Source organism: Clytia hemisphaerica, unplaced genomic scaffold (assembly GCF_902728285.1).
Source record: "Clytia hemisphaerica strain Z4C2 unplaced genomic scaffold, Clytia hemisphaerica genome assembly, whole genome shotgun sequence".
Lineage (NCBI taxonomy): Eukaryota > Metazoa > Cnidaria > Hydrozoa > Leptothecata > Clytiidae > Clytia > Clytia hemisphaerica.
Genome location: NW_027103902.1, coordinates 624,732 through 650,849, shown reverse-complemented (window position 1 = coordinate 650,849; position 26,118 = coordinate 624,732). Strand labels below are relative to the sequence as shown.

Below are 26,118 nucleotides of genomic sequence, written 5' to 3'. Positions count from 1 at the left end.
AGCAACGCGCGCGCTTTATCGTACAGCCTGGAACGTGGGACACGGCTATGGCCGAGTACAGGCTTCTTACTTTAATTTACAGACTTGAAATTATTTTTTTTTAAAGGTTTTAAAATTACATAAAACAAATTTTAGTAAATTGAACCAAAATTATTTGCATATAAAAAGGTTTTAAAGGTAAAAATTTGGAAAAAAAGGGCTTTTCAGAGAGATTTTAACATAGCAACAACTAGAAAAAGTTTATTTACATTCTTCTGAAGAAAAACACAGACGGCCGTTTTGCGTTCAAAATGGTAGCCCAAAATAACAACAACAAATCTGATCAAAGAGCAAAAATGTGAGCAGTTGTGACAACACAGTTTTTTTGTTTTTAAATTGTTTGACTTTGAGAAGGTTAAAAAGTAGTTTAAGTTTTACTTCAATTGTTATTTTATCAAGATGATGAAGTCTGTTTCAAGATATCGTGAGTTTACAGGTCCCACTCCACACAGTGTTGCTATTGTAAGTTTTTTTTCTTCATTTTTTTATTGATTCTATATACCCAGACGATCTCAATCGAACGGAATCGACGATCGAACCAGTCGAACCAAATCGAACGCAATCGACCGATTGAAAATCGATTGCGTATGTGGACACGATCAATGATATGAGACACCATTGTGGACATCATAAAATTGTCCAAAAATTTGTTTTGTTAATAATGTTTCTGAATTTTAATTGTCATGGGTCGAAAATTTAACAGAAGTTAGATATTAATACATTCTTTAAATATTTTTTTTCAAAAAATTAAAAACTTCATTTTTGACAAAGATATGATAAAAAATTAACATTGTTAACATTTTATCAATTCAATGAAAGTCTAAAAAGTCTGAAATCCCCCAAAATGAAAAATAATTTATTGCTATGTTTAATTTAGCCATATATTAAATATTTACAAAATTTATCAGAGCGTTAACAAAATATTGATAAATTTGTAACACTGGTACACTCAGGAAATTACGAAAATGGTTTGCTGCTGTTGGAACCTAGTAAATTAGATTTAAGACAATTTCATGAGAAAGTGAATTTATCAGATAGAAATAACGATTGTTGCATGCATTTTGGACACAAAAATGATAAATTTTTAACAATTTTGGCAAAAATTGAACTTAATCTTAGCAAGGAAAAAATATAAGATATCAAGTTTTAAGTCAATGTGGGGCAATTTTTAGGTTTCAAATCAGGGTTCCAAAACTTTAAATTAGTGAAACTAAATTGCAGAAATGTATTTTATAAGATATATGCGAATGCAACGTTTCAGGATAATAGAATATGAAAATTTGTAATTTGTAAGTACTCTATATTTGGAGAAAACGCTGTTATAGTGTTTCACGTTAGTTCTGTTTAGTATTTTGTTAATATTTTATCAGTATTTTTGTTAATATTGGTGTTTGATTTATTCTAGGGTGTTTTTAATTAGGTTGTAGAACAGCTTCTTGAGCATTTTGAAAGTCTTAATTAAGTATCCTTAAGTGGCAAAGACTAATAAAACTATAATAACAGAAAGTATATTGTTAAATATTATCTTCTCTTCTATTGTCTGTTAACATTTTATCATTTGAATTCTATCTTTTTCTGATTTCGCTCCATTGATACTCAAGATTTTGTTAATATGCAAACAATTGGTCATTTTTTAACCATTTATGTCAATTTTGATAATATTTAAACACACTACTTAAACTTAATTAGTGTAATATTTACAAGTACAGTTTTGGTTAAGTTTTTATCTATTTTTGTTCAAGTTATTCGAAATTGTAGTTCTGCGTATAGTTTAAAGAGATATGTATCAAAACAAAGAGTTAAAAATAAACGACCCAAATTTTGGCAGTTTCCAACAAATTTATGATAAAAATTACTAAGTTTTGAACTTCAATCTGTTAAAAAATTATCATTTCATTGTTTTTGAGACTGAAACCTGTCAAGTTTGATAAAAAATTATCATATTTTTGGTCTGTCCAAAGGATTTTCAATTTCAAGGTCAAATTAAAGTTTTAGACTATTTTTTATCATTTCCAAAAAATAGACCTTGTTAATTTTTTATCATTTTTTTGTCATCACTTTAGGTGTTAATAAGTTGTCTTGATTTGATCATTGTGACACAGGATCTCAACAGTGTTAAAGATTTATCAATTTTTGAAGATAACATATCCACTGATATTTGTCAATATTCACTATGTTCAAATAATTGATAAAAGTTTAACACATGGTATCAATGTCCACAAGTAGGCCAAAATTGCTCTCATATTATTGATCGTGTCCATATCGAATATAACCGCAATTTTCAGATTCGATTGATATTCGATTGCGTTTGATTGATGTTCGATTGCGTTCTATTGCGTTCGATCGTTGATTCATTGACCCCCTGGTTGTTCATCGCATAATTTCTACGGGAAATCGAAAGTAATTTCATTCGGCTTGTGATGTTTGAGAGCTTAGATGTTGGGAAGCTGCAACAATAAAGCCAGACGATCTCAATCGAACGGAATCGACGATCGAACCAGTCGAACAACAATCAAACCAATCGAATATTACCCAGAATTTTGACGTTTGATTGATATTCAATTGCGTTCGACAATCGAATTTCAATCGGTCGATTGCGTTCGATTTGGTTCGACTGGTTCGATCGTCGATTCCGTTCGATTGAGATCGTCTGGATATACCAGGCCTAGTTATCGATACAATCGATAATCTTGAGTAATCGATAAATAATCGATAAGTAATAGATGGATTAGATATCGATTAACTGATAGAATCGATAGGTAATCGATACTCAAGATTTTTTCAAAGCTCGATTATTTATCGATCAATTTTGTCATCGATTGTTTATCGATAGATCTTTTTTCAAAGAGGCCACCCTGTTGAATAATTATGTAGTCCAGCAGAAAAACAATGATAAAACCATGCATAATTATTACAATATGCATGATACAGTAATTATATGCATGGCTCTATCATTGTTTTTATGGCTGGACTACATAATTATTCAACAGGACGTCCTCTTTGAAAAAAGTTCTATTATAGATCGATTATACTTCGATTAAATTAAGTATCGATTAAAAATCGATCGGCTATCGACCACAGCTTTTGATCGATTACATATCGATCAAAAATTGATTAATCATTAATTGATTAATCATCATCAGATAGTTGATCGATCAACTATCGATTCGTGATCGATTATTTATCAGATTTTAGGGAGTGGTACTTTAATTGGATTAACTTTCGCCTTTGCGCATTTTCGTCATTTTTGCGAAATTAAAAGCAACATTTTTTGCTGATCTCGATTGGTATGTACTTCTAAATTGAATCCAATCCCCTGGTAGCATTAGGCCTAGAAAAGCTACTACACTCATTTTTTTTATAAGCATAAAGTAAATTTTGGCTGAAGCATTCTGAAAACCCTCTGAAAGGCTGAACAAAAAAAGTTAAAAAAAAAACAAAGTTACCTTTATTTAGAGAAGGGGTGTTATTGAATGGTTTGCCTTTTTGGAGGAGCATTATTAATTCGAAAGCGGGCGTTTATTCAAAGTAATACGATCGGTATGAGATTTGGCGAATTCCAGAAATTTTCTTTACTTCATTAAATACCTTATCTTGGCCCTTTTTACGCCGGACCTTATTAGCGTTATTTTTGGGCTCGTTGGTGGAATAAGGGTCAGCGTAATAAGGGCCAGCGTAAAAAGGGCCGGTAATTAGTCAATAGTCGGTCACGATCGATATATATATAATCGATAACGATACGTGATCGAAGATAAGTAAATAATTGATAAGTACTGTAATCAATGCATGAACGATAAGTAATCGATGATTGTTAACAATCGATACATGATTGATAAGTAATCGATAGGTTGTATGTAATCGATATGTGATCGATAAGTAATCGATCGCTGATCGATACTCAAGATTTTTTGAAGGTCTGATTACTTATTGATTCTATCGGTTAATCGATATCCAATCCATCGATTACTTATCGATTATTTATCGATTACTCAAGATTATCGATTATATCGATTAACTACGCCTGGTATATATAAAAACATATACTGACACACCCGCATACATGTAAGCCGTAAGGACCTTCTGTCCCGCTGTTCACACACATCCTCTCTCATATTTTCAAAGATTCATTAGTAGAATTATGCTCTTACGGTAACGTCACGCAAAAATGACAAACAACCATTGTAATAATGTATAATAACAACACATGGTCACATGATGACGAGGAAAATGATTGATTGATGATAAGAAAGTACAATATTAGATACGTTTTTACAATCCCATCAAGTCAATGTTGAAAAATTTTTCCAAGGGGCCCTTTCCCCCCAAAATTCCCGGATAAAATTTTGCACTTGCTTCACTCACATCGTGTTGTCTCCCACATTCCAAATATTTTGAAACTTGGCTAGCTACTGTAAGTTGGTCTAATATCGACATCCCTCGTCTAATTCCGACACCCTTCTTTAAAGAAAGGAATAATATGAGAAAGCTTGAATCACTGATTAAAAAAGGATTATTCTTCTCTGACCACTATAGTCAGGTTGCTGGACCTCAAAAATTTCAAGTTTAGTTAACCTCACTGCGAAGAATCTAATTTGATGCACATTTTATTCTTCATACTTTACTTAAATCATTTCCCTTTACTGGACATTCTAATTCTACCTTTATCCAAAGTTACAGATAAAAGTTTTACACCAAATACTCTAAAGTGTTGTCAGTGAACTTTCTGACGCCATGTTGTCTTCCCTCTTTGCTTTTGTAATAGAATAGAATGTAAACATTAAAACGTTCGAATTCTTAGACGGGGGTAAGAAATCACACAAACACACCTTTGATACTTATTACACGCACTTAAAACTCAAAAAGCGCTTTGATATTAATTCTTGATCAAAAGAATTGGATTTCATCAGAATACGATTTAGAAATTATTATAAATACAACATTTTCAAAAACACTTACAATTTATCAAACCCCCGTTTTTTTAATAGATACGAATGTGTAGCAATACATACAACTTTTCGAATGCGAAATGGTAGCTCAAGCTTTTTTTTATAAACAACAAAGCGGGCAACAAAGTCAACCCTAATAGCTGCAGAAGAATAGCTATCTAATATCGATTGAGCTTTTTTCGTATTGATATATTCTGATGGGAGGTCGTCAGTAGTCCGACACTTTCTAGTCCGACAGTAAAAATGCCTGACGTTTGATTTGACGAATGCGTCAGTATTCCGACAACAATTTTGTCCGACAACGAGTCAAAAAAAACATATAAAACAAAATATGAATCGCCGAAGAGGAGACACATCTTTTATAATCAACCATGTGCTTATAAAAATCAAATCCAATCCTTTAAGGTTGGGCCTCTAAACCCGACTTTTCTTAAATTTTGGGAAGCTTATTATTAGGATTAGGCTTTCAAGAGTCAAGAAATTGGATTTAGCTGTTTTTACGACCCTTCTTGTTTAACAAGAACAGTTCAGGCTTTTAGAATCATGGCATGTGGTATCCTAGAAGATAAGAACACATCCGGGGTGTTCTAGGGTTGCAAGGCGACGGGGGTGTGCCACCCGACTTTTGACCCTCGGACCCTTAGCGGGACTTAGAGGGAGGGGAAAAATTGACCAAATTTTGATCATTTTAGAGGCAAGAAGTTGAAATTTTCCTATTTTCCCGACCCATAGTGGGACTAAAATTTGAGTTTGTGATTTTTGCAACCATTAATGGGAGTTTGCAAGTCCAAGACACGCCATTGCCCCCCCCCCCCCGAGAAAAATCGTCTCTCAAAGGGTCACTTTTTTACCGATTTATCGAAATCCGATAATCTGTATATATCACTTTTTTCAGGGGTTTTTAGGGGTTACGAAAAGTCAAAATATTCTCTCGAAGGGTTGGGATTTCTCCCATTTTGGGTCCTTTTAAGGATACGAAAAGCGATGAGTGTCAAAAGAATCTCTCTAAGGGTGACTTTTTCGCAAAAGTTTAGCGTTTCTAAGGTCAGAGGACCGGTCCGGTCCGTAAATACCCTGATAGTCCCAGGGGCCATTCGTTTCAAAAAACGACTGTACGAGCGGCCCAAAATTAGGGCTTTGAATCCTGACCCTTACAGTACAGAGAAAATTTATGCAGATTTGAGTAAATTTGGGCGACACATCGACCTTGCGGGACAATTTCTTGAATATTCTTTTACCATTTTAAGGTAAAAAAGGGTTTGAATTTGAATTAGAGAGCATTTTTTTTCGACCCTTACAATGCACTTGAAAAGAAAGCTTGGAAAAGGAACCCTTAAGGGCCGCACTTACGGTATGTCGTTTTCCTGGAATGCTCTCCGGGCTGAGAAAGTCATGATAAAGTATCTATCTTAAGCCCAAATGGAAGGAATGATACTGATAACAAAATAAAAAGAAAAGGGCTTTTTAGTGAAAATTCCTTCCCTTTGATTAATCAGCTAAATTGCCGTACCATAAATAAACACTCTTGACTTCCAAGTATAACGTCTAGGTCTAAGCTATTCAAGAACATTGAATATTCATTCTGTGATTTTGAAAGCAAAAATTAACTATGACATCATAAGGGTCACTTTCTGCATTAATAATCCTTTTTCACTTGATTTTTACCCTATGAGATAAACCTTTTTTGAAATCTATATCAAATTTCCGATCCAACAATGTATAATATGACCATATTTGTGGAGGTTCAAATTTCACCTTAGCTTGACCACCCTGATGACGTCACAAAATCTTAAAAAGGCCTGGAAACGAGTAAAGGAGGTGGATAGAAAATGGCCAGTAAAACTTTTCTGAATCCTTTGATGTTATATAACAAGTTCCAAAAGGTTTTAGATTCTTCGCACTAAGATTTCTAAAAAAGTGGTCCAGCAACCTGACTACTAAGCAAAGAAAACCAGTTTCAACCTTTCTATAAATTTAAGAGCCATTTTCTGTAAGAACCAGGCAGGTGGTGATAGTAGAAAAATTTAAATTCCTTCATTTTTGGATATTTAGTAGACAATAGTGAAAAACTCAGAATCCCAAAATTTCAGGTCCCCAAAATCCCAAAATTTCAGGTCCCCAAAATCCATAATATCAGATTTACAGCCAATCAAAAATTTCACTTTTTTGGCCGTTTTCTTTGTCACAACTTTAAGAGGCATTTTTTCAAGTTGCAACTAAGATCACATTTGGGTTTTTATTAATTTTCTTGGAGTACTCAATTAGTGCTTCCAAAAAAAACAAAAAAACCCATGTGACCTTAAACGCAAATTCCATAATGGCGGCTTAAAAATGCTCCAAAATCCATTTTCAGCCATCTTTTAAGGTGCCATTACTCAGCCCAAGACTTTTTTGGGCCAGATTTCTTTGTGGAAATGTGTTAAGCAATTTTTTGACAGCAGATTTAAGCAATTTTGGAAATTTTTTTAAAAGCAGACTGGGACTTAAAAAGTAGCAAATCCGGCTCAAATCTTTCAGAGTTGTTTCGGGTAAAACCAAAAATTGGATCTGATAGCCTAGACTATGTACATTTTAAGAAAGTGAAATAAAATCCATGTGATCTATAAGCATGAAAGAGAAAAAAAGGATCAAAAATTTTCTTAAGTTCGATAAAAAAGTCTTTTAGGCCTGTTTTCAAGCTGGAAAACCGGTTTTTCAGCTTGGAAATAAATTTTTTACAAATATTTTATCAATATTTCCTAAAATGACCTAGTATTTATTCCAAACAATTCATTTCAGTTGAATATATCCAAGATTCCATGATTTTTGTCATTTTTCGGTGAATTTCGTACAGAGGCTTCAAAAAAATCATTCAAAAAAGTGATATTTTTCAATTTATGACGCAAAAAAACTATTTTTACCGACCTAGGTAAGGCTCAGTTCATGATCATTAACTGAAAATGTTACAATGAGATTCATGGTTATCGTCTAAACAAGGGGAAAACAAAGTTTTGAGAAAAACAGCTTTAAAGTTTCAAAAACCAGTACAGCTCCTTGATGCCAGGGAAATCTTTTGCAATTTGCAAGATCACATGGCCGGCAAATGATAGAGTATCCTGATAGTCTTGGTCACTCCTGAACGCAGCCATAAAATAAGATTTCTTCGTTATCTCACCATCATCATCTCGGTAAAGAAATACATCAATTTCATAGTGGGCAACACCCCTCTAACCCCCACCTGCATAGGCTTACCCCCACCTGAAAATTGAAGACTACTCAACCCCCACCTTCTTGGGCAACCCCCACCTGATTTAAAAAATCTCCCAACCCCTACCTGAAAAATCCAATTTCATCTGTTTCTCAAAATTTAAAAGTTTTCATTAATAGATTTGATTGAAACTGGAAAGGAGGAGATTGGAGGATAAGAAATAAACTTTTTTTTTCTTGCAAGCCTGTATATATAGTTTTTTCAAAGTTTTTCTTTTTTTGTTCAACTGAAAGATACACTCAAAACTACACAACCCCCACCTGAAAATTTCCACCCCCACCTGTATAGTGTTACCCCCACCTGAATTTTTTCATCAACTCAACCCCACCTGATTCAAAAAATTTGAAAATCGTCAACCACCCCCAGAATCCTGGGGGGGTGCCCACTATACAATGTGAAGTGTCATTCCTTTTTTGCCAAAATAACCACACTGTCTCTCTCTAAATCTCATTGGGAGGACTATTTGGCAAAAGTCTCTAGTCCACAGTCCTGTTGATTTGATGAGGAGCTCAAAGGCATCAATTTTAGCTTTGTCCTGTTGGATACTAATTGGGTAGTTCAAGAAAATTAATAAAAACCCATGTGATCTTAGTTGCAACTTGAAAAAATGCCTCTTAAAGTTGTAACAAAGAAAACGGCCAAATAAAGTGAAATTTTTGATTGGCTGTAAATCTGACATTATGGATTTTGGGGACCTGAAATTTTGGGATTCTAAGTTTTTCACTATTGTCTACCAAATATCCAAAAATGGAGGAATTTAAATTTTTCTACTATCAAAATTGTCCAAAACTGCCTGGTTCTTACAGAAAATGGCTCTTAAGCGGATAAAAAGGGTGTCGGAAATAGAGGAGGGGTGTTGACATTAGACCAAGTTACGGTATATGTATGGCTGTGTGTGATATTCGCGTGGCGCTGACTTCCTCGCACGGATGAAAGTAGATTTTTTGTTTTTTAACCTGTATGGATGAAAATCGGTTATATCTGTTAGGGTCAGGATCAGGGTTGGATGGAGCTCGCTAGTCAAAATAGGGTTGGGAGTAAATATTGGTGTAGGAAAATTTAGGTCTCAAAGGCCTGGTAGGGACACCCCTAGGGTTCGGACTAACCCTGGTATGTTAATCTGTAAAATATACACTATAACTAGATTGTGAAGTTAATTACTTTTATTTTCAATATCATGATAATACATAATACATTAATTAACTTCACAATCTAGTTATAGTGTATATTTTACAGATTAACATACCAGGGTTAGTCCGAACCCTAGGGGTGTAACGTACATGTACGTTCGAATTCGAATCTCAATCGAACTGCCCATTCCTGGGTAATATTCGACGATCATGTTTGATTGCATTTGAATAACGTTTATAATTGGTTCGATTGATTGTCAATTAAATGACATTGCTCTTCAAATATGTTCAAAAAGTTTGATTGCAATCGAATTGGTCCACTTCTTTAAGAGCTTTAGCATGGGTGGCTGCCAATACGCCATCAGAAAATCAGATAAGGAGTGAGGGCATAAGTACCGTATGAGTGGGAATAAAGTGAGCAAATAAAATTGAATCAATTGAGCATAATTGTACATAATCGAATACAATCAAACGTAATAGAAGCAATTGAACTGAAAATCCTGGGTAACAGTGGATAACAACTCAACTGCGTTCGAAAATAGAATCTCGATTGCGTTCAACAATCAAATGGTAATTATTTGACTGCATTCGATTGTGTCCAATTGATTTGGCATTCGATTTGTTTGATTGAAACAGGGGTTTTTGAATGGTTTGTTTCTATTAGGATCGCAATTTTTTCCTATTCAATCCAATCTTGTGAATTACAGATCACCATGCAACTTTCAACATTGTGTTTTAAAGATTTGGCTTTTAGGTATCCACATCATTTTTTATTCAACATTCATTCTACTGTTCCTTTCATTTCAGCTTGCCAAACCACCAAGTAAAGTGCCGGCTGAACATCTCATATTAGAAAGACGACGTATTGAAGATCTACGTGAAAAATCAATTGCTGATACAAAAAATAACAAACAAGCTTTTTTCATGGTTGGTTGTATATCTTTAATGTTATAACCTTTTATGCAAATCTTATCAATTGGGATAATCTATTTCTTGTGAAATTTTACAAGTTTTTCAAGGTTTCTATTTTTGCAAAAAGAACCAAAGCGTGACGTTGGAAACTTTACATTCATATAAAATATATTACATCCTGTGCCCAAGTTCAGGAGTTGCCATAAAGCCATTATGGTAATAACCGGGAGAGCACATTGCTATACATTGTATAAAATATATTACAAATTTTATGTTAAGGTCTTCAAGGTGTATAGTAAGATAATAGTATAGGTGTGTAATACAGTAAAAATGAGTCAAAGATTGAAAAATATTTTGAATTTCTTATTTGTTTTCCAGTCACAATGGGAGAAAACAACAGACAGGCAAATCCAAAAGAATCGCATCAAGAGAGAAGTGGAGAAGAATCTCTCATATGCAAACATGATCCTGGAAAGACGTAGAGATAAGTATGTCAAACGATTCAAGATGTTTTCAAAATTATTTTACCGTTAGAATTAAACTGTTCCGAATTTTAAAACAATACCTGCTGAGTTTAAATCTTTACAAAATCTACTCTGAATTTTTTTCTATCTACAATGAAATGGCAGTTAAATGCTTCTCAGGTGAAGATGGTTGGTTTGAAACAGACGGGACATATCATTTTTATTTGTATACATTTCAACCCTAATACCACACAGCAGATCGAGTTTTGCTTTAAATTTAGGGTCAAATGTAGGAGTTACTTTAGATTAAGATGCCTTTAATACATTTGCATTATTTGACTCAATGAAAAAAGCCTTTTATGCAAAGTCGATCTCAACCTCTTATCTTTTCGATTTCCCTATCGATTATTAGGTTATTAGAGAGTGAATATCTTTGGCAGGTCATCTTCATAGAATTATTACACAATTTTCTTTAGATTGAGAGAAAAGCTACTTCAAGAAGAAGAACAATACATTCACGAGTTGGAGATGAAAGAAGAAACAACAGAACATCGACAGCAACGAATGAGAGAACGAGCTAAAGAGTTAAAAGAACGACGAGAGAAAGAACGTCAAGAATTTGTAGCCCTCAAAATGGACCAAAAGTTCAGGTTAGTAAATTTTAATCTTGCTTCGAAATGCCAAGGCTCAGCCATCCAAAGCAAGAACATAATATAATTAATAAAAGTGTATTAAATGTGTGAAAATTACTCCTGTCCTACTTAAGAGTTCAGTATATACTTTTCGTTTAGTGCCTCGATTCTCCATATTTCCAAATTTTATAATCCTACTCAAAAAAGGCAATTTTGCAAAATTATCACACAAAAATTAACCCTCTCACTCTCAAGGTAAATTGTTCCATATCCATTTTTACAGAAAAGAATGCGAAGAACTGCGTTCAGAACAAAGTAAACAACTTCGTGACGAAATATTTCGTGATCGTGAGCACCAAATCCAAATTAAACAAGACCGAAAAATTCGGGATGCAGAAAGTGAACGATTTTACGCACAACTCTGGGAACAAGATCGAATAGCAAAAGCGGATAGAGAGGAGCTTGAAACACAAGAACAAATGGACAGAAATCGATCTACACTTGATGTATGTTTATTAAATTGAGAGTTTTTATAATGGCAAATCTTGTTGAATTGTGAATTCAAGATCCCCCTATAAGAGGGCTTAAGGGGGGAGATATTTTCCCAGAAAGTGAAGAAAGGGAATCAAAATTTTCCTAAAAAGGAATATTCAGCGTGGAGGAGGTAACCCGAATTTAATTTTTGTATGAAAAATCCACTAGAAGTGAGTTCGGTTTGGTTTACCTTCTCATCTGATATCATTGGGTCCGTTATTCATAACTCCCAAATGATTATCGTCCCGGCTTACACAATCAATAATGTGAATGTAATAATTAATTTGGAATAAGGATCCTGGGATCATTGCATATTACCATAAAACCTTTAAAGCTTCTAATTTCTATTTATTCATTTCTTCCTCTTCAAGGTTTTGAATCTTCAACGAAATGCAGTAGAAGCGCAACGTGAAGAAGAAAAGAAGATGAAGGAAATGGAAGCCGAATGGCTGGTACGTTTGCTCTATATACGCCCTAACAACACCCTAACCCGCCACAATGGATTTTGGAGTTCTTAACAGGGTCGAATTACATAGATACTTCTGTAAATAACTTTCAGAAAGGCCTGGAAAATATTGCGTATTTTGATTGTTTACCATACCATTAGCATTAACTTGAAAGATTCTCTAATTTCTCAAAACCCTCTCCCTATGATTTTCCGGACAGTTTTCCGCCCTTTTTCATCCAGCAAAGGGATTTACCTTTCCTGTTTATAAATCACTTGACATTTCTTTCTTTTCTGTTCGATACAGAAACAAGAAGAGGAATTACGAAAATACGAAGAAGAAATGATGCTGAAAGAGAAGAAAGGAAAACAAAAAGCCGCTCGACGCGCTAGAGATATCTCCCTCAAATTGAAGGAGAAGAAAGAGGTACTCAGGCTAACTTAATACAGAACAAAACAAACAAAACCTCCATCAATGGTTTGCAGGAATATTTTTTAAATTACAATACACAAATTTCCTATTAGCAATTCATGTAAAAAAGAGTCACGAAAAAACGTCGAATAAAGCTCTGATTGACTGACAATTGCAAACATAAACATAAAAAAAAATGTCCAAAATATAAGGTTATAGTAAATATTGGTCATTTGATTGTTGTCATATATAATGTGGGAAAAGTTTCAGTTTTTTCTGAAATTTGATTAGCTTCTTCAGATATAACCTCATACTTTGTATGTTTCAGTCAATCAGAGCTTTATTTGACGTTTTTTCGTGACTTTCTTTCATGAATTGCTAATAGGAAACTCGTGTATTGTAATATGCAAAAAACTCATTCCTGGAAATTCTAAATGGAAGTTTTGTTTACATTATCCATTACTTGGTGGCTCTCTGCCATCTCTGTCCAGAGATCTAAAAAGAATGGACAAAGGTACTTTAGTGTAAAGAAATATGTGCCTTTACTTTCTTTCGGTGTATAACTGTCAAAAGGGCTTTTCGACTGCGTTGAAAAACTGCTTTGCTATTTTGATAAAACTTGTATATTCGAATAATTTTAGGCTAAAGAGAGGCAAGAAGAAATCGCTTTGGATATGAAAATGTTGGGAAAGATTCTTGAAGATTCAAAAGCACAAGACACTGAAGATTCTAATAAAAAGGTTTGTTGGTATTCTTTTTACAAATGATCAAGTTACAATTATAAACAAAGGCTAAATGAGGACGGCATTTTCTATTAATGCCATATCTTCTTCGGACCATTTGATCCATTTCGACCCTGGTGAAGTTGGGCCAATCCCTTAATCATCTAGCATTTGGTGCAAAGGTTGGCAATTTCATATACCAGGTGTGCCAGAAATAAGTTTCCTCAAAGTGAAATTTTCTTAAATAATCAGAGTTAGATTTTGATAACTTTACGCTGGTATTTGTAACGAGAACCTATCCGAGTTGTGCGAACTTGTTTGATCTTTGTTTTTCCAGATTTGAGATGAATTATACATAAATTTTAAAAAAATGCTAAATTTAACTTCTTTTTTTTTTCGTACATAGAAAAATATGCGTGATGAAATGCAACGATTCATGCACTACGTGGACCGAACTCGTCGCGCGGACGAACATCGAGAGCGCGAACTGGAAGCGCACATTAATCAAGAAGTGGAGAACCAATGGGAACGCAAAGATGTCCGTAAGAGAATGGAAAAAGAAGCGCGCAAAGCATTAATGCAGAATGTCATGCAGACACGTGAAAAACAACGACATGAGAGAGGTATGAGTGAAATTCTTCATTTTGGATAGTTTGAAACGCTCATCTAAAAGTAGAATTTTTTTCTTTGCCTTTGACAATTCATCTTCATTTTGACAATCTCCATCTTCAAATATCATGAACAGGTTTTGCTTCTGGTATGAGTTACAATTACGTGCATTAATTTTGAGAATTTTCAAAATCACAGTTAATTTTATCGGAAATACTCCTCCTTACTACAATGCTGGATGAATTTTCAAGCGAAAAACGACCGGCAGAGTCTTCCTTCAGCATTGTAGTAAGGGGGGGAGAGGGAAGACTGGTTCAAGCTGTGGTAAAAATCAAAAATTCTCATTATATTATGCACGTAATTGTAGCAGCACTCGGGTGTGGTATTCCACTCAAACTTTACTCGCAAAATTCTACCGATTCCCATACAGCCTTTAGTGTCATTAATGGAATAATCCAATCTGAAATAACAAATTTAACAAAATTTTATTGTTTCATCAGAGGAGATTTTACGTCGGGAGCAACAGTCGGCACAACGAGAACGTCAAGAGTTGTTGGAACAAATGGACGAACACCGACGACTTGAAAGCGAACGTATCAATCGAATTCGTATCGAGAACCGACAATACCAAAACGATTTGGAACAACAAATTAATTACCAACGACAACTAAAAGAAAAAAAAATCGATGAAGCGAGACGTGAGCTGGAAATCACACACGTGAGTGTAATTTTTGAGTGAGTGAGTGTAAGTGAGTGTAAACTTCAGTTGAGCTTAAAGCTGAGATTGCGTTTAGGTATATCTAAAAACTTTGGGTCAGCCTTGAGACAAAAATACTCGGGTTAATACAATCAGGCTCCCGGATAGTTGAAAAATACTTGACTTGGGACCAGGTTGTTGGTACGCACATTTGACTGTTTTCTTAAAAAAAACACGTACCAGTTACTTTTCAAAGTTATGAAAAAAGACTTCTTTCGGGGTACTGGGTAAAATTTACATCCCTTTTTTTCCCAATTACTTTACTAGAGACTCGGAAACTCTTTGATGATGACCAGCAACTTCAGTTTGAGTTAAAGCAAGATTCGCATATTCGATTTAGAAAAAGTCTGTTGTTATTGTTACTCATTTGTATTTTAGAAAGCTGAAAAAACGTATCAAAGAAAACTGAGATCTGCGTTGAACAGTTCCACTCTTGATCGACCTCACCCGTTACGTGTTACAGGTGCCAACATCTCACGTGTCAAAACCTGCTGATGTCAGCATATTAGGTGGTGTATGTAATATATAAAATTTATCTCTTCAAATTTTCTGATATGCTTTTAATTTAATTATATTTTCTGCGAGTGTATTTTAAATAATATATATTTTTTCATAATTAAAAAAACGAATCACTGTAAATTGATAAAATTGTTTATTTCATTCTAACTTCTTTTTTAAGGCCGGAAAATATCGTTATGAAAGAGAGGTTTTATTAAATGTTTGCAAAATTATTCAAGAATCAACGGAATAACGGGTACACCTATTAATTCGAAGCTCTAGGTACTTTCAACGGCTTTCAACACATTGGAAGCCCAATGGGGCCACCAAAACATTACTAAAAACTTTTTCAATATTTCAACAAAAATGAATATTTACAAGATGCGATATATGAATACGAAAAAAATATAAAATTCATAAAATCAAATCCAAGCCTCACTGTTTTTCCTGTTTGTCGTCGATCGATTTGCCAGTACCAAAGAATGTCGATAACTGGATAACATTTTAGGCTCATCATAACAACAAAATATTTTCCTCAATTCTCGTCTGATTGAGCGAATGAATACAATATACAGTAGCGCATCAGTACAATAAGCTAAACATTTGAAAATAGCCAGTATCAGATCCAACCAAGCCGGTACCACACTCCCAGTGATTTCAAATCCAAAACAAACAGTATTTGTAGTCACCCAAAACGAAATTGAACATATGACAACAAACTTTGGAACAAATGTGGCATTTCGCATTCGATTCTTATACAACTTTGACGCGATTCCGAATAATTTACGGCTTCTTTTGTGTACCGTTCTAATTATAAAACCATAACAAACAATAAAAGTTGTTAATATGCATAAATCCATTATTGGGTAGATATAAAGTGTCACTTTTCTTTCCAAGTTCGAATTCTGATCCTGTGTTAAAGCGAAACACATAACTGTGATTACAGCGAACGTAAAAATGAAAACAAAAATTAATTTTATAATCCGGTCAACATTTCTAGATTCGTATTTCATGTTAAGCCAAACAAAAGCAGCACGGTCGATTGTTAAAGCTAGAAGTACTAACACTATTTGAACATCCAAAAACCCAATATGAAATAACATCAAATGAAAAAAAACGTCATTTTCCCCGATATAGCAGAGCTGTGCAATCGCCGTTAGATTAGCCATGATTTCCACACAACTCAACCATAAGTGATATCTGCACTGGATACGTTGCCAGCGTCTTTGGAATCTCACTGTTAATAGTAAATAGATGCCAAGAAAGTGAATGATTATAGGAATTACTCGAAGAGAAGTTAAGATAGTACTTTGTAAATCTTCATCCATCGTGCAGTTAAATCTCAAATCTCGTTATAACCAAATGATGAATGGAGGAAAGATTACCCAAAGTAAACCAAATCCACAAAATCCAGTTACGAGCAACCTTCAATCAAAACTTAAGGAAGCGCTGTCTGTGCTTAACTGACATAAATATCACCCATAAAAGAAAAGCTATGCACAGGTCCGTACGGGAAATATCTACACCCTTCAGCTAGCAGGGTGCAACTAAATGGGATGTTGGTATGGAGGCGTTACACTCTTTTTAGAGAGTCTTTGCTCAGGGTTCAACTAAATTACCATGTATATGTTCTTATACTGTTTCTCAGAAAGAAATTGCTGAGCGTGGGTGAAAAAGACGTCACAAAAATTCAGTCTACAAGACCAAAGCTCCGTTGATTATTTGCTATAGAATAAACTAAATATAAACCGTATATAGAATTGGTGTCTAGCCATTTTGAAAAATTTATTAAAAAATATTCAAATGAATTAGAGTCAGAATGTTTGATTGTCACAGGGAAAATAAAACAGATTGTTTTGTCTTAAGACTGTCTCGGATGGTCAAAAAGAGGTTTTAAAGAAAAGATTCATTCACTGCTTAATATTTTATTTTTGAAAATAGAGACAACCAGCCAGGACCAGATTAACTCTTCGGAGTATTGTTGTATAGGATTTCTAGTTATTAAGGGTTACAAGGGACTCTAGTAGGAGGGATTCAAGTGACCGTAGTGCAGTGGTAGAGCATCCGGCTACGGTTCGCAAGGTTGTGGGCTCAACTCCCAGCTGGGTCATGCCAAAGATTCTCAAAATGGTACTTGATAACTCTTTGCTTGATACTCAGCAATTAAGAGAAGGCTCAAGGGTAAGTGGAGCAATCCAGAGAGAAAGGCCCCCGAGAAAGCGTGGCACCCTCCCCTACCTTCGGGTAGATATAGCTATCGAAAGAGGAGCATTCGGGTCATCTCCAACTATGGTCGCAGACTTACTTACTTAGGAGGGGTTCACGGTAGGCAGTAGAGCAGAGTCGTCCTGTCGGAATTTTGGGATCGACCAAAAAAAAAATATATCCGGTAAATTAAGTTCTTTGTTTTATGGGATACTAACTCCCGCCTCGACTGTGAAACAGGGAGGAGAAATATTTTACAATAGCTGTCTATAAAACAGATTCGACGTTCCAAATGTCATTTTTTTCCAGTGATATTTTCGAAACGGTTCGAATTCGTCTACGTTGAAATAAAACAACCACATGGTACAACTTCTCTTTCAATGTTAACCGAATCTGGCGTATGAAGAAAATATAAAAAATGGCATCAGTCGAATATCCAGCGCAGTAAAAAATATTCGCAATAAGAATGATCCAAGATGGTAGATAGTTTTCCCTGTTTGTTTTTAATAATCCAACGTGGAAGAAAATGAACATAATATTGAAAAAAGTCCAACAGATTAAGTATGAGCAAACGATTAGTTTCGGAAGCTTGGTTGCATTTTTCATTCTCTTTTTGTAAACTTCTGATTCCACACCATGTAAGGTTCGACTCCTTTCTTGGACTGTTTTGACAATAAACGCATAGCATGTCACATAAACTACCATCGTACATAAATCCAATATAGGCCAAAAATAAAGTGTCTTGGTGTTGTTAAATTGTTCTTGAGTCTGTTGCGTTAACAGCAGTACTAGAGACACCATTATGGATACCAATATGTTGAAAGCAAATCCAGTGTGCGTTGCCTTGGTGACTTTGTTTGAATCGTATTTGAAACTTAAATAGACGAACAAAGCTCTATCAATGGTCATTGTCATCAAGATTAACAGCATTAGAGTTCCAAAGCCACCTGTTATGAGAGCACTTGCATGAAGTGGTAATCTACCATAATGTTTTATATGAGGGTAAATGATGTCATGGGAGACCAATATAACTTCGATGGTGCTTAACCAGAGAAGATACTTCCGTTGGATTCGTTGCCAGTGTGTTTTGAACGGTGATGTACGGAGAAGATAGATTCCAATAAGGTGGCAGAGAATTGGTATGGAGTGTGTTGTCAGAAATACAATTTTGTCAAATGAATTTGTCGTCATATTTCATTACCAAAATATTGAGGTATTTTGAGCATTATCTACTGCAAAGAAATAATCAGGTAAATCGAGCTTTAGTATCGTACTCTTGTCTCCCGAATAGACGGGGGGTCCGAATAAGCAGGGTGGTAGGAAAATTTTCTAAATTCTAATAAGCGGGGGGGGGGGGGGATGGAATAAGAGGGGGGGTAATTTGAAGACAGAATTTTTTCTAACTGGTATCAATTTCAACAAAAAAGAAACTTTAACAAATGAGCACGTAAAATAAGAACCACTACTAACAAAAAGGAAAATTTTAGCAAGTTTATGGTCTATCTACACTGTAATAAAATATTGAATTATTCGAATTTAATTAGCCGGGGGGGGGGGGGGTCTTAATAGAGCGGGGGGGTGGATTTTTTTGTCTCTTAACAATTAGCGGGGGTGGACGTCTATTCGGGAGACAAGAGTAGATAACTAACGATGATTAACAGGGTTTTTGCAGCTTTAGCTTTCACCACAAATACTTACCAATATTATTTACTTAACTTCCCCAAATAGGAAGGACTTCAACCCTGACTGGTAAACAGGACTCAGAAGTATTAATTTACCAAAAAGGAATAGGATAACAAAACATTTAAGCAAAGTTCTATTTTGCGATAAACTACATGCCTCCTCGAATAAGTTTTACATGTCGAACAATAGTGTTTACTTCTCAAAATCACGATGACTTGATCGAATCTGTTCATTCGCTAGCATGACGATAATGCTTCTGATAAAAGCATACAAATTTGTTTTTACGTCTTATATGAGTTAGCCTTTTTAATTAATGGAAAAATTCAACTTTAATTAGCGACCACATGACTAAGATATGGGGAGAAATATTTATTATTCGATTAAATTGTAAACATCGAAATATATCTGATAAATTCGAAAGGCCTGATGAGAAAGTTCTGTGAATGGAAAAACAAGCCTAATAATTGCATTTTTAGGCTTAAAACTCAAAAAGTTAAGAACATCCGAAGGCGAAGCGGTTTTGTGCTCGTTGAAAAGACAAACAGAAGTCAAATATTATTATAAAAAAAATACTCAAAAAAGATCGGAAAATAAAGATTGAAAATGTTTTTGCAATATTTTTAACATAACAAATACGTCGTACTTTTGAGACTTTCTTTGGACTATCCACTTTGCGGGTCAGAACTGTGGGTTATTCCAAATCACTTCAGACCATGTTCAGACGTTACGGTTCCGTTTCGCTCCGAAACGAAACGGTTCAAAAACAAGTGTGAACGTAAAAAATCAAAACGTCAAAAAAGAAGTAGCGAGTACCTCACCAAAAACCGGGATTTCTCATCCCGTTTCTTAGTGAGTTCCACTTTGACGATTTTTGAAAAATAGAAGCCTTTCAATGTGTTTTGACGCAAATTCGATTTTTTTTTTATACTGCAGGAGCTTCAAACGTTTAAAGTGACGTCAAAAAATCGAATGTTTAGAGCCCGAAAACCTGGGCTCAAAACATTCGAAAAAGTCGCAAAGTGGAATAAACGTTACAGCGTAGAAAAAAAGCCGTGACGTCTAGTATAGGCTAAAAAAGAAGACTTTACACAGCAAAACAGATCGAAACGGTTTCGCTCCACTATTTTTATCGGAACAGAACTGCTCCGTTTTCTCCGAAACGTTCAGAAACCAATATGAACACACTCGATCCGTAACGAAAATCTCACCGGAGCGAAATGGAACCGTAACGTCTGAACATGGTCTCAGTCACTCCGCCGTTTTGAAAAGTGCAAATACATAAGCTCGCTAAAGTTTTGAAACTTCTTGGATCCGGTGGCAAATACAATTTTCTCATACCAGAGATAAGAAACAGTGTTTTGTTAAATCTTAGGAATATTAAAACAAACATAATGAAAAAATTGAGAATCAGGAATGCACGTTTTTTTTATATGAACATCCAAAATTTTTGAAGCCATCGTATTTTCTTAGCTTTTTAAGTTTTAAGCTTAAAAATGTTCTTAAACACTTAAACATGTTCTTATTTTCTTTCTTTTGAACTATTTTTGCCCATTTTCCTAAGAAAATAGCTGTTTTAGGGTCCTCAAAGCCTTAAAGTGTTCTTAACTTCTCCCGGGGGGGGGGGGGTACTTAGGCAAAAATAGGTGCTGGGTATGTGCGGACGGTAAGGGTCGGGTTTTTCACCTTTCAAAGTCTCTCTAAGGGTTACAAAAATCAGGAAATTTCAAAGTAGTCTCTCTAAGGGTGGGAAAAATCACGATTTTTAGAAAAAAAATTTGATTTTGAGAGAAAAAATTACAAAAAAAGTCTCACTAAGGGTAGGAAATTTTTGAAAATCAGAGAAAATTTTTCGAAAAAGTCTCTCTAAGGGTCACTTTTTCTTTTACCCCCCCGGGTAACTTCTTAATATTTTAGTCATCGAAGCTTTATGTTCTTATATAGTTTGTTCTTATATAAAAAAACGCGTATCCTAAATATCAAAACAAACAGAATGAAACATTGAAAATCGGGAATAAATTGAATAACATAACATAATAATTTCTTCTTGTTTGCATGTAAACAACTGATTCTTTTTAAAAACTCTTGCTTTATAACGAGACCCTATAAAAATTTGCCCTCTAAAAGTCACCTGTCGCAAATTTGTTGAATTCTTTGAAATTGACCGCTTACAATGTTTTTGAAGGGTTTTGTTCAACATTTTGTCGATCTTGTTTGGCACAAATTATATTTTAGAATCTTTTAACCATTAGAACAATAGTTTCGAAACCTAAAAATAGACTGTTAAGCCTTTCACATACCCTACCGTTTAGTACCACGGCTTGAATAAATATCGTTAACATTTTTCGCTGAAAACTTGCATGGCCTCTGTATCAAGGGTACCCAGTACGCATTTTGCCAAGTACCCCTAAATAAACCCCTGTCTCTTAAATCCCAAAGAAGTATCTAAATTTACTGACATGTTAAAATGATTGAAATTAAATCTTATTCCAGGAAGAGGATTGGACTGTTCCATTAAATTTCCCTACAGGAAATTTTTAAGTCAAAAAAATATTTTTAGAAATGTGGTTGTACCCCCTGGAAAATGTCAAAATTTGCAAAAGAAGTGTTGGAAAAATTACTCTCATACCTTAAAAGTAAGGGTGAACGAACACAAGTGAGTCTATTACCCCCTGGAAATTTTAGAATAACCTTTTACCCCCTGGAAATTTTAGAATAACCTTTTACCTACTGGAAAAATAAAAAATACTCCCTAGAAATTCTTCTCCTATTACCCCCTGGAAATGTTCGTCCACGCCCTGTATGGATATGAAATGGAATGGCCCAATAAATGAAAGATATGGCTGAAAGTGCATATTCTAACAAATAACTTATTTGGTTCACATCACGTACTCTTACATCATTAGCGATATTAATCAGGACATTTCGAAAGTACACCCCATTCTAAAAAGATATGCAAAGCACTATAAACGTACCGCAAAGCTTATTAATTATCATGGGTTGCTTACGGTATTTTTCAGAAGGAAATAGATTTAATGGAAAAAGTTTTTAAATCCCCGTTTATAGGGTTTTAATAGGCTCTATAAAAGTATTCAGCGGTTTTTTTTATTAATTCTTGATTTTAAGGAATTCAAATTAGTTGCTAGGTTAAGACCTATTCGCGAAATTATGAGTAGATTTAATTCATGAGGGAAAACTTCCTATACTATACCGTGAGGTTACATTGCTATTCTTTTTAGCGAGTTTATTAATTCAAAACAAACGTCATCTTGACAACCTTCCAAGATCTTGCAAGAACTCAAAATTATTTTGCACCCGATTTGAAACAAAAGCCAGAAAGATGGGCGATAAAATCTTCAAAACACAAGCAAAAAATATCTTTCTGCATCCCAGAAACAATGTTGGGGAAATAACAGCTGATTACCAATTGTGAGAAAGTCTCTTTGATGATTTTGCAAAAGATTGTACTTGTAGAGCGCCAGGAAAAACACCACAGTAGACGGGCTAGACGAGGCTTTTCATGACGTGTCGAAAAAAGAAAATCCTTATTCAACAATCCAGGAAGACTATGATTACCCTGTTTAAAAATAGGGTCTATTGAAGTGCCTCGTGTGGATATGAGGATTGATTATTATTTCCTGTTGTTTAATGCGAAAAAAAGTAATCTTGTAATAATAATTGGGTAATGTCAGGAAAAGTTGGAAATGATTTTTCAGTAATAATTGCATTGTTTATTTTCAAAGTATGAGGGTGGCGTTATGTATGCGGGTGTATTTCATGGGAGTCGCTAAACGCGGTATGTTTCAAATTCGATATTACAATTTAGAAAATCAATTGTGATCATCATTTAATAATTTCTCGGTAGTAATAGTTTCGTCTAAAGGTAACACAAAAAGCAACCATTGAAGTGTTGAACAGTCAGATTGTGTCCATAAACAAGTTGAACAGATTTTATATTATATACGACCCCCCATTTGTAAATCTTTCGATTTTTTTCCAACCATCCCATTATCTCCCCATTCATGAGTTTTTAGCTGTCAAAAGAACATTCCATTATTTTGCTGTAAACCGCCAGATTTTAGTCTACATTTATCTTATTTTGGGTAGCTATAGAAACGATTTCTATTTCATACGGGCAATTAGGACCCCTCTCATTTATTAAAATTGGTCAAACACCCCTCTTTTGAGAAACTAGATTGTGCAAGAATAATGGATAAAAATGTATAAATTGAGCTGCAATCAAAACTTTGAAATAAGACTTCCTTACAAATCAAAACATTTTCCGGAGGGTTAACAGTGTCTTTATCTTTTTCAAACATTTGTATACTGATAGTTCTGCTAATTCATACACCCCCTTCTCACAGACCCGGTGGGATTTTTTCAGCCAGTGGAGGTGGGTAACAATAACGGACTCAAACACGATCTGGATTGATATTCCTATATTTTTTATGGCTGTGGATTTAAGTTCTTTTGGTTTCAAGTCAGAAAATTTAGTTGTGATGGGTAAAATAGCATAATATTTTTCAGTGAGGATTGGTTTATTTGATTATTTTCGGTGGGAGCAAAAATTTGAGGATAAACATTTGGGGGAATTTTCCAGTGGGGAGGGTCACGGTGGGTCTATGAGAACAGGGTGTAATCATCTGAAAGCTTATACATCAATTTTTTAATTTGATGAGTTTGGGAATGAATTAAATCCGGTATTTGATGGAAAATTTAGTCCACGAACACTAAAATCTTCAAATACGTTGGTGCCAAAATGAGCAAAACGTCTTCAAAGACGTTGGTGCCAAAATGAGCAAAACGTATTCAAAGACGTTGGTGCCACAAAGAACAAAACGTATAAATTTTGAAATGAAACGTAAGAAAAACGTTCAAAAACTGCAGGATTTTTATTAAAATCATTACAGTATTATTTGTAAAATCAATCTTTGATCATGATGAATTAACATCTCCACCAATTCACTGTTGAGAAGTAATCCCAAGGTTATCTAATTTCTAAATTCTTTGATAATTCACTTTCATTTATTACAATTTAGAGTTTAAGTGTTATTAGGCTGCACGTATCCACTGACGGGTTCGTGCCCTTGCTGTTTTGTAGAGGTCTGTATTCAAACTACAATCAAAGTCATAATATTTATAAGAAAAGGGAAATTCCCATGAAATTTCATAGTCAAAAGCGCTCTAACTTAGGCTGGAAGGGTAGAGTTTTAAATCTACATTGAAGAATTAGGACTTTAAGATTTGAAGATTCAAAAGTTCAAGAATGGTCCAATAAGGTTCAGAGTTTAGCCTAGAAGTCTACAAATCTCTCTAAAAATGAAATACTTGATAACATTTAAAAAATAGCCCAAAAGAGACTTTCTCGCCCGAACTTCAAATTTAGTGAAACCAAAATTTTCAATATATTTTGACACAGATTGTAGGATGTTATGAAAGAATGCTTTAGTGACGCTGCAAAAAATGATTGATTTTCACCCAAATTGTAGAGGAATCTCGGCCATAGCAACCTGCTTTATTCTTTATTGGTTTTTCTATTGGTTCTGGTTAGAAACTGTACTCTGTATAATGGACTGGTTGCGTAATCGGCTATTTTCGTTCAAATAAAGTTGTTCTTTAAATCGGTCTTACTTAGATCGATCATAGAGGAAGTCCGGTATTGTAGAACCAAATAAAATATTTTGACAAATTGGTTTGCCAATTACCTGAATATTGTTGAGTAAATTTAAAAAAATCTAATCAGGCCTAATTTTATATCTTTTCGACATTCTTTCACTAGACAGGAAAACTCAAGTGTTTTACACAGGTTATAAAAAATATTTGAGCCCTGACAGCATTGACTTGATTTAAACTTCTATTATTCGAATTTTCGATAATAACCGAAAAAAGTCTCTGTGTCAGTCTAGGGAAAATTCTCCTAAGATGCTCTCCATAATTGAAATCTTTTTATGATTTGATAAAATTAGACTTCTCGTCCAAGTCTTCTTCTGGGTGAGAATAAACTCTGCTGAAGAGTACAAACCAGCCCAGCTGGCACACAACGTTGTTTCAACGTTCATTTAACGTTATATGGACGTTATGAATATTAGATGAACGTTGAAACAACGTTGTGTGCTAGCTGGGAGCGCCGATCTTGACCAGCCGCATGTGTCATAGCCCTCCGTTTTCATTGTAATTCCCCGTGACCAGAGTATAGGGCGGAAGATATAATCTGATATGATCAATGATGCAATGTCAATATTGATCCGGTTTGGTGTAACAGTGGGTTTCAATTTCCTGTTTAATAGTTTTCAATTTTCGAGCGTTTAAAATTAAAATTGAGATTTTATTATGTCACGTCGGCGCTAATTTTTTGTCGCCTAGGTTTTTAGAAACAAATATTGTTTAGCGAGAAAATTAGCCCTATCCAATCCAATATTTCCATGGCTTTTTATGTTCTGTGGTTGCAAAGTAATTTCTACGCTCTCATTCATTCAGGCGGATTTCGAAATTTCAATTGTTATTGTAATTTTGAAAAGCACACCCTCGTGACAGAGAATCTATATTCCTCTCACACCCTTCAGATCTCTTGCACCACGAGGAAATTCTCACAAGAAAATATACAATCATTTTTCCCTGAGCAGTTGGATTATTTATTTTTTTATCTGGTTGAGTCGCAGGAGGCTTTGATGCCCATTTTCGCAACTATAGACGCTTTCGATTAGCGCCCCTTCAGCACCTTGAACTGAGTACCCAATTCCCCTCACATGGCATGGGTTGACCCGGGCAAAGGTTTATTCACTTGCCAAGTGAACCGCTGAGAGTGGGAATCGAACCTCAGTCGCCTGTACAGCAACCAAGGTCAATGGCCACTATACCACAGCGCCTTTCGCAATAGGTTGGGTAC

At 34.7% G+C, this 26,118-nt stretch overlaps 1 protein-coding gene across 1 annotated transcript; it reads left to right on the top strand.

The window, feature by feature from the left end:
- Window positions 1-280: 280 nt before the first annotated feature.
- Window positions 281-15,488, top strand: LOC136808945 (cilia- and flagella-associated protein 53-like). The gene is made up of 11 exons (XM_067065508.1): window positions 281-501; window positions 10,170-10,289; window positions 10,653-10,762; window positions 11,215-11,388; window positions 11,654-11,876; window positions 12,276-12,356; window positions 12,657-12,776; window positions 13,403-13,501; window positions 13,890-14,106; window positions 14,593-14,810; window positions 15,228-15,488. Exons 1-11 carry the CDS (start codon window positions 439-441, stop codon window positions 15,342-15,344), a joined length of 1,542 nt encoding a protein of 513 aa, XP_066921609.1. The 5' UTR covers window positions 281-438; the 3' UTR covers window positions 15,345-15,488.
- Window positions 15,489-26,118: the final 10,630 nt, after the last annotated feature.